The 10,057-nt window shown below is 40.8% G+C and overlaps 1 protein-coding gene across 3 annotated transcripts in view; it reads left to right on the top strand.

The window, feature by feature from the left end:
* Nucleotides 1-2,989: 2,989 nt before the first annotated feature.
* Nucleotides 2,990-10,057, top strand: part of LOC141911702 (RNA-binding motif, single-stranded-interacting protein 2-like) — a 114,566-nt gene continuing 107,498 nt past the window's right edge. For 2 of the 3 annotated variants that reach the window (XM_074802709.1, XM_074802710.1), the window contains exons 1-3: nt 2,990-3,049; nt 3,496-3,618; nt 5,275-5,442. In XM_074802709.1, the coding sequence (XP_074658810.1) occupies nt 3,029-3,049; nt 3,496-3,618; nt 5,275-5,442 (312 nt within the window). In that variant the 5' untranslated portion in view covers nt 2,990-3,028. Of the gene's footprint in view, nt 3,050-3,495; nt 3,619-4,259; nt 4,669-5,274; nt 5,443-10,057 lie in introns of those variants that run through there. The other variant, XM_074802711.1, reaches the window with a different exon arrangement.

Here is a 10,057-nt window from a genome sequence, read left to right as displayed (position 1 = left end):
TTGCGATCTCGGAATCATCGGGGACCAAGTTTTATCTATAAGACGATAGATTTTCCAATTCGAAGCGTAACTGATTTGAAACAATCATTTATAATTATTTATCGTTTAGTAATTATGTTAATTAGTTCGGTTAGCGATATCATTCATGTAATCATGTGCCAAATATAGCGGTGTGCATCACTAGTGTTTTTAGTGGTTTATCATGGTCAACCTTAGAAAGTCTTCCTCACAACATCCATGACTTTATTCGAAGCGATATTTTCATGAGAATCTTTTGGTTTGAAAATTGTGTAGTTGGAAAAATTCAATGAAATTTTCTGCCTAGTCAGAGTAAAGCGAGTATCAATCTGCAAACTGGATCCAGAAACCCTAAAGACATTCACTGTTGTAATTGAGACGATCAGTTTTTGAAAGTGTGTTGATAAAATGTCTAATGTCTGGTGTTTGTAGTTCATTTTCAATTGAAAATATCTCAGGCGAAGCCCTGAACGCACGTTAAGTTTGCATAATACAAAGAAGGAAGCAATTTGATAAGGCATTGAATGTCTGAGGGGTTGCAGGGTCCACGCTGTAGATTGATACCTAAAGATTAATGTTGGACCTTTTTGGTCCAGTTTATTGATCTCTGTTGCGAAATGCAATTGAAAATGAAATGGCACGAAACATGAACAAATAGAATTTGAATCGGATTTTGCGGCGAAACGAAAATATATATGTTTCAGAACGAAAACGTTTGTTTTAAAACGCAAGTTTTTCGGCTTGAGAAAGAAATATCACCTACGTTATTGTTGTATTGAAGTAATGGTTATAGTCAAATTAATGATGTTCTTTGTACGTGGTTTTCTACAATAGTTGGATCGTACAGTAGACTCCGCTTCGATCACTTTTCATTTTATCATTCTGCCGTTTTACAGAGTGATATCCGAGTTTGATGGTACAGTAGACTCCGCTCAAGTCTGATCTTTTGACTTGAGAGTGATATCTGAGTTGGATGGTACAGCAGACTCCGCTTAAGTCGGATCTTTTGACTTGAGAGTGATATTTGAGTTGGATGGTACAGTAGACTCCGCTCAAGTCAGGATCTTATGACTCGAGAGTGATATCTGAGTTGGATGATAAAGTAGACTCCGCTCAAGTCGAATCTTTTGACTTGAGAGTGATATCCGAGTTGGATGGTACAGTAGACTACGCTCAAGTCTGATCTTTTGACTTGAGAGTGATATCTGAGTTGGATGGTACAGTAGACTCCGCTCAAGTCTGATCTTTTGACTTGAGAGTGATATCCGAGTTGGATGGTACAGTAGACTCCGCTCAAGTCGGATCGTTTGACTTAAGAGTGATATCTGAGTTAGATATTTCAAATATAGTGTCACAAATATATTTCAACAAACATCTGAGTGTTGGTCGTTCCAGGGCGAGTGGTCGGACGGAGTCTACAATATTTTCAAAAGTTTACTTTTAGACATCATCGACACATATGTTGTGTTCATTCAGTACTTGCCACTGTCGTTTTTGTCCATGTTGTTTTTTCCGACCTCTCATTTTCGTTGTTTTTTTTTTTCGTCTGTGTTTTTCATTTTCACTGCAGACGACACTTGATCGATTTATACTCGGCATGATTTTATTAAAAAATATACTCTCTTCGAAATAATAATTGTTGTTGTCGTTGATTGGATTGGTGGGTTAGTTTTCGAGCGATCAGCAAAAAGGCCCCGTCTTAGTAGACTTTTGGTAGATAAAACCACTCTACAGAATCGCAACTAAATCAAAATTCATCCTTGGAAAAGTGACTCGGAGAAATCGATCGTACTGAAATATGTATGTTTTAGTTGTGATCTTTGGAGCGTAAGGCATTAAGCTTGGAACACCATCCCTTCACAGATAGGAGATTTCAAAGGTATCGCCATAGTTTGGTTTTTGCGGAGCATCGAATACATCCAAGGCCCCGTTGTATATATAGTTCCCCGGAAACCCGGCGTTGCGGACGTGTGCAGCCCTCGCAGTTTGCTGCTAATTAAATTTAGTGTCCCCCAGCTCACGTGGTGTTTTTTTTAAATCTTAAAATAGGGATTGTCCCTGTTATTTATTTGGTTGGTAAATTTCGTTTTATTTTCTGATTGAGTGTCCCTTACAGACCCACCACACCTGCCGGGAGCGAAACAGGGGTTTATTTTTGAAACCGGAAATCGAAGTACAGATATAGTTGTGTGATCGGCGGTCGAGTTTACATATTTTTTTTGTTTAAATCGAAGTACATGATTGGGAAATGCACTTTCAATGAAAAATGTCTCAGTTGAAGTTCTGAACACACATCAAGTGCGGACGATCAGTATTTGAAAGTGAGCTGATAAAACGTCTTATGTCTGGTGTTTGTAGTTCATTTTCAATCAAAAATGTCTCAGTTGACGTTCTGAACACACGTGAAGTGTGGACGACCAAAGAATCGACTAATTCCCGAGTGTGTAAGTGCAGTTGGTTAGTGGACGCGGGATCCAGGCTGCTGTACGATTAACCCAATAGTTTAAACATAGACCACTCAATGGTTCAAAGATTGATTGGGCACTATACTAGAAATTGAATCTTTCAACTGGAAAATCTCATTGGCGATTCTAACCGATTAACCGCAGCGACAGACGGCCTGCTGGTCACACATGTGTAGCCCGTACTATAGTACACTATAGTGTAGTTATTATTATCCGAGTGACCAACATATGAAGCCCCCATTCACGCCAGTAATGCCTACTCACCCGACTGTAACGTTCTTCGGCCCTATCTACCACCGAATAAAAGTTCATTGGACTTGTCGCTGTTCGCCGGGTCTCTAACACTATATATACGTACACAGGCTTACAACTGGCAACGCATCATACACCTTACACTCCGAGAACCCGACATAAAATTACCCGTCACTTTAAATTGTGGAATATTTTACAGACCCAGAGCTCTGGAGCATTCGATCTTTGTAGGATTATAATCTATCTGTTATTTTTCACCACCGCCGGTTCGACACATCTATCGATTAGTAATAATGAGAAATAGCCAAAATCTGGTAAGTGAAACTCGGACCAAGCCTGTTTCTTTTTCATAATTTTTTCCCCACACAATAATAGACTAATGTACATCAAAATGGATTGAAAATCGATGTTTTAGATTAGTTGCCCATCTGTGCTAGTCATTTCAGTTCTGTTTTGTATTTTGTTGTCAGGAAGTACGTGTACTATCAAAACTGACTGACTAGCATGGCCAGACGTTGTATTTAAGCCTAGTTGAAATAGAGCCTATAGTCTATGTTCTTATGCAGGGGTCAATCTGCAGCAAGAGTTCTGTCCCTTCAGACATCGGGAAGTTATTATTAATCATCGTCGTTTTACGGGTGTTCAGGACTTCATCCGACACTCCAATTCGCGAATGAAGTCGACGGTTTCCTTTCTATACGGAATAAATCATCGAGGCAGAATCGCTTCTTCATTAAAAGGAAAATCTATTATTTTCCAGAGAGCATATCCGAGCCATCATGGTCAACACCAGTCACAGCAACAACCAGACCCTCAACAGCAGCGGGGTGGACCGTCACCAATCCCGGCGTCTCAACAGCACCACCATTATCACCGCGGCCAGGTAAGTGTCTTGAGTTTCTGTACCAGTCAAAGCCAACAGTCATATCACGAATCGTAAGGCCCAACCACAGACCAAAAGGGCTGCCAAATGGTAGAATAGCTCTTACACTTTTACGCGGAGAAAAGATAATAAGTTCAAAACCCGCTATATACAGGATTTAAGAGATTTAACAACGAATTTATTTAACAAAAATTTTAATCAAAATCACTAGAGATTGTCGTCAGGTGTGTGGGCTGCCTAATGGCTACGGTTGGACGTTCAACTTAAGTAACTTTTGGTTCTATCCCTCGCTTAAGTTTGACTGCTCAAGAGTTGAAATAAGTGTAATTTCCAATTTTCCAACCTAAATCTTAACCGAACTGTTGTAGTTAGAGGTACACTAGGCACTGTACACGATGAATCTCGGGCCCTCTGTCATGATGTGCAAGCAGTAAGGCCATGTAAAATTGACTGTAATTTGAGTCCAATATGACGCACGGGTTATTGATACGCATGACGCGAATATCGGACTCCATCGCATCACTGAGCATGCTGCGGCACGCGAGTAATTCCCATTTTCTCGCCTCTAAATGCCGGAGACTACCGGTAGTTGTATGGATTTTTCTCGCCGGCAGACGTCGCTAGTATCGCGTTCGATGAATTGAGGCCATCTTTTTGTATTTATTGAGAGACTGAGAGAGAAGATCGGGAGCTGTCAAAAAGATAAAATCAACTAATTGCTGGGCATTTTTTCGGCTAATCTAGAATCGGCGAACTAGGTCTGAACGCTAAAACACGGCTCCTGCTAATATTCCAGTTTGAAATCGGCTCCGTAATCGATTGTTCGATCGAAAAAATCATCATCATCCAATCAGTTTTTTGTTGTTTTCTCGCTACTCTCTCATTCATTATCCTCTCTCTCTCTTCCTGGTCCAGCCAGCATCCGTTTGTGTAGAGTTAACTTTTCGATAGCCATCAAAATCATATCGTTTGTTTGCGTGTAGCGAAATCTTTTTCGGATTTGAGATAGAGAGAATGGACCCAGCAAGTTTACAACATATCAGACCTATGGTTAGTATTTTAGTAGTAACCCCCCTACCTCGTCTAGTTTAGATAGATGATCGTTGTCTTTTTAAGCCGTGATTCATTTCATCGGAGGCGCTTTTCTATGTTTAGTAAAATATTTGTCGGTGTAGTAAGCGCAGGCGGGTTGTGACGCTTCTTGCCCAATTTCTAAAAAAATTGATTCCAATTTCTCGCCCGTGACAGAAGTAGCGCTGTTGATGGTTATAGGCAAGATGGATGGGGTAGGTTTAGGATTTAGGGATGGGGATCGGTTGAATTTAGGTTTAGGATATTAAGGATATGATTAGGTAGGCTTATAGGCTAGATCGGGTCTAGGGTAGGTAAGGGTTAGGATGGATAGCGCTAGGTCAATTGGTTTAGTCATAAACTAGACTGCAGTGTAACCAGTAATCAGTGGATTGCCGTTGAGTCAGTAACTGGACTGTGGTTTAGTCAGTAACTGTACTGTGGTTTAGTCAGTAACTGGACTGTGGTTTAGTCAGTATAACCAGAGTATGGTTTAGTCAGTAACTGGACTATGATTTAGTCAGTGCCAACCAAATCCAGGGCAAAAACAACCACCCATGAATAAATGAATGAATTTGATTCTAGGCTCAACCGCGTCCGATGTACCATCAAAACGGCACCTCTAAACGAAATACCCTCTCTCCGAGCGGTATCAACTATACTGCCGCGCCGGCTCAATGGCAAGGGTACTACCGCGCACCAAGATATAGTACGCCGCAACCAGCTGCTTACGGAAGCTACATGGCACCTCAGGTAAGACTGTTTTATTTTTTTAACCTCAGATAACGATAAGTCAAATTAAAGATAAGTCGGGGTCCGAGTCCATTTTCATGTTTTAGACATTCTCGTCACTAGATGCCCGTGTATGATGCGGTTTTTTCGATTAAGGCCTACTGTCTGTCACACATGCTCTTCGTGCGACGTTTTGGTTCGTAATTTCGTTAATAATCGGTTGATCTGTAAATATTATGCATCAATTTGTTCAGTAAGGAATTTGCATTCAGAAATAAATCATGAACTGGCATAAATTTGTTTGTGTTTTCTTCTATCAGCGATAGTTTACCTAGCATACGCTCGCGTAATGCTGAAAAACGGCTTTTATGGCCCATCATGTGGCGCCACCTACTGTATTTTGATATGCTAATGAGCAGGTGATGACGTCACTGTAACGTTTCCGAGCGTCCGCGGAGCGGATTTTTCAGCATTACGCGAGCGTATGCTGAGTAAACTATCGCTCATAAATGAAAACAAAAACAACTTAAGTGAAAATTGTTGTTTATTTCTGAATGCAAATTCCTCACTGAACAAATTGATGCATAATAAAGGTAGATAAACCGATTATTAACGAAATTACAGACCAAAACGTCGCACGGGGAGTAGGTGTGACAGACAGTAGATAAGAACGTAATCGTGATATCGTGTTGAAATTCCTACGGAAATGTTTCGGAATCCTGAACTATCCACGCCTGGTTAAAACCCAACGTTTAGTCAAACCCCTCGCCTGGGTCAATTTCATAGTCGAGATTTAAGCCCAAATGTAGTATCAAATCGTGGTCCTAAGTTGTTAGATAGGTTATAGAAACTACATAATCTTGAACTGGTCTTAAGTTGTTATATTGGTTATAGAATTAGAATGAGCTTGGGCTGGTCTTAAGTTGTTAGATTGATTGGTTAAAGAACCAAAATGATCTTAAATTGGTCTTAAGTTGTTAGATTGGTTATCGAACCAAAATCTTCTTGCACAGTCATGGCTTCAATTCTAAATCAGTCCAAGACAATCTTAATCTTAGCCAAGACTAGTCTAAGCTCAGTTTGGTTCTATAGCTGATCTACCAACTTAAGACCGGTCTAAGCTCATTCTAGTTCTATAACCGATCTAAAAACTTAAAACCAGTCTTAAGATTTAAGACCACTTTTAGACTTCAGTCGCAACTGTGTATCTGGACCCTCAAAGTGTGCATTCAGAATTTTATCCTGGGATAACGTTAGGCCTAAACCTGCAACCCGAGGTGCTGGGTTTTTCTGAAAAATTTGAGGGTTTTGTTTATTGACTGGATTCGACTTAAACTCTTTAAAACCAGTCCGGGAGTTGCACGTATTGAGACTGTGTAGTAACGACGGTTTACTGACCGTAGGATCAGTTCAATCGCGGGCTGGTTTACGTGGAATTTATCCGATGACAACTAAATCTGAGACTTTAACACGAAACTGCCGGGTTTAGGATACCACCGACCTCCTGTATGCGAGGGTAGCGCGTACGGTAGTTTAGAATATTTAGGGAGCTGTTGATTTTTCTGGCCGGTTAGTCCAGTATTGATGGAATCATAGGCCTATATGAACGTACAAGTGTTGAGTGGACACATCTGTTGCCACACACACTTGTGTGCACGTTGATGTACGCTAGCGGCTAGCGGGGATCCCGGGTTAGATACCACTTAGCTACACGGCTTTAGCCAGTTCGACTAGGCCGGAAAAGTTAATACCTTTAAAAAAATTTTGAAGGTAAAAATTAATGATGACAACTATTATTATTTTCTGGATATAACGCAATTTCTACGTAGTAATCTGTTAACATGAGATTAGAAAATATGTAATCATCAGTGAAATCATCAGTTTTTTCAACGCATTAAGACAAATAAGTCTGTTCAGAATTCTGAAAATGCTGAAAGCACCTACTTTCTACTTATTTTCGGACTTGATATCTTACAAAGGATTTGCTCAACATTATGTGTTCCAGGAGCCTTTGTTAAGTAGAATCTGGTGGGGGAGAGAAAAGTGGCGTCAAAATCGTCCTATTCTCCCTATATTTAACGCTTTAATACTTTATATTGGAAATCAGTAGGCCTATTTTGATCACGTATTGTAAAAAAGGCCACGTTATTTTGTTGGAATTTTTGGGAAAAAGGTCGAAAGGCTTTGCGCTGTCAAGATAATTCGAAAATCCTCAGATCTTGCCCCTGGTCTAAACCAATGAGTCTGGCTCCAAGATCTTTTTGACTGTCAATAGATATACTATATACAGCTTTTCATTTTTGGCGCTGATGGTAAAACATTTGGTACGGAGCTCGGATCTTAGTAGTAAATAAAGCATCGGTAAGACCCTCAGTCCCTGTCCTAGTTATGTAGTAAAGCATCGGTAAGACCCTCAGTCCCTGTCCTAGTTATATAGTAAAGCATCAGTAAGACCCTCAGTCCCTGTCCTAGTTATGTAGTAAAGCATCAGTAAGACCCTCAGTCCCTGTCCTAGTAATATAGTAAAGCATCAGTAAGATCCTCAGTCCCTGTCCTGGTTATATAGTAAAGCATCAGTAAGACCCTCAGTCCCTGTCCTAGTTATGTAGTAAAGCATCAGTAAGACCCTCAGTCCCTGTCCTAGTTATGTAGTAAAGCATCAGTAAGACCCTCAGTCCCTGTCCTGGTTATATAGTAAAGCATCAGTAAGACCCTCAGTCCCTGTCCTAGTTATGTAGTAAAGCATCAGTAAGATCCTCAGTCCCTGTCCTAGTTATGTAGTAAAGCATCAGTAAGACCCTCAGTCCCTGTCCTAGTAATATAGTAAAGCATCAGTAAGACCCTCAGCCCCTGTCCTAGTTATATAGTAAAGCATCAGTAAGACCCTCAGTCCCTGTCCTATTTATGTAGTAAAGCATCAGTAAGATCCTCAGTCCCTGTCCTGATTTATATAGTAAAGCATCAGTGAGACCCTCAGTCCCTGTCCTGGTTATATAGTAAAGCATCAGTAAGACTCTCAGTCCATGTCCTAGTTATATAGTAAAGCATCAGTAAGACCCTCAGTCCCTGTCCTAGTTATGTAGTAAAGCATCAGTAAGACCCTCAGTCCCTGTCCTAGTTATATAGTAAAGCATCAGTAAGACCCTCAGTCCCTGTCCTAGTTATGTAGTAAAGCATCAGTAAGACCCTCAGTCCCTGTCCTAGTTATGTAGTAAAGCATCAGTAAGATCCTCAGTCCCTGTCCTAGTTATATAGTAAAGCATCAGTAAGATCCTCAGTCCCTGTCCTAGTTATGTAGTAAAGCATCAGTAAGACCCTCAGTCCCTGTCCTAGTTATGTAGTAAAGCATCAGTAAGACCCTCAGTCCCTGTCCTAGTTATATAGTAAAGCATCAGTAAGACCCTCAGTCCCTGTCCTAGTTATGTAGTAAAGCATCAGTAAGACCCTCAGTCCCTGTCCTAGTTATGTAGTAAAGCATCAGTAAGACCCTCAGTCCCTGTCCTAGTTATGTAGTAAAGCATCAGTAAGACCCTCAGTCCCTGTCCTAGTTATGTAGTAAAGCATCAGTAAGACCCTCAGTCCCTGTCCTAGTTATATAGTAAAGCATCAGTAAGACCCTCAGTCCCTGTCCTAGTTCTATAGTAAAGCATCAGTAAGATCCTCAGTCCCTGTCCTAGTTATGTAGTAAAGCATCAGTAAGACCCTCAGTCCCTGTCCTAGTTATGTAGTAAAGCATCAGTAAGATCCTCAGTCCCTGTCCTGGTTATATAGTAAAGCATCAGTAAGATCCTCAGTCCCTGTCCTAGTTATGTAGTAAAGCATCAGTAAGACCCTCAGTCCCTGTCCTAGTTATGTAGTAAAGCATCAGTAAGATCCTCAGTCCCTGTCCTGGTTATATAGTAAAGCATCAGTAAGACCCTCAGTCCCTGTCCTAGTTATGTAGTAAAGCATCAGTAAGACCCTCAGTCCCTGTCCTAGTTATATAGTAAAGCATCAGTGAGACCCTCAGCCCCTGTCCTAGTTATATAGTAAAGCATCAGTAAGACCCTCAGTCCCTGTCCTATTTATGTAGTAAAGCATCAGTAAGATCCTCAGTCCCTGTCCTGATTTATATAGTAAAGCATCAGTGAGACCCTCAGTCCCTGTCCTGGTTATATAGTAAAGCATCAGTAAGACTCTCAGTCCCTGTCCTAGTTATATAATAAAGCATCAGTAAGACCCTCAGTCCCTGTCCTAGTTATGTAGTAAAGCATCAGTAAGATCCTCAGTCCCTGTCCTAGTTATGTAGTAAAGCATCAGTAAGACCCTCAGCCCCTGTCCTAGTTATGTAGTAAAGCATCAGTAAGATCCTCAGTCCCTGTCCTAGTTATGTAGTAAAGCATCAGTAAGACCCTCAGTCCCTGTCCTAGTTATGTAGTAAGAAATCAGTAAGACCCTCAGTCCCTGTCCTGGTTATATAGTAAAGCATCAGTGAGACCCTCAGTCCCTGTCCTAGTTATGTAGTAAAGCATCAGTAAAATCCTCAGTCCCTGTCCTAGTTATATAGTAAAGCATCAGTAAGACCCTCAGTCCCTGTCCTAGTTATGTAGTAAAGCATCAGTAAGACCCTCAGTCCCTGTCCTAGTTATGTAGTAAA

The sequence above is a fragment of the Tubulanus polymorphus genome, chromosome 10 (assembly GCF_964204645.1).
Source record: "Tubulanus polymorphus chromosome 10, tnTubPoly1.2, whole genome shotgun sequence".
Taxonomy (NCBI): domain Eukaryota; kingdom Metazoa; phylum Nemertea; class Palaeonemertea; order Tubulaniformes; family Tubulanidae; genus Tubulanus; species Tubulanus polymorphus.
Note: the sequence above shows the minus strand (reverse complement) of the source record. Positions and strands in the feature narration are given on the sequence as shown.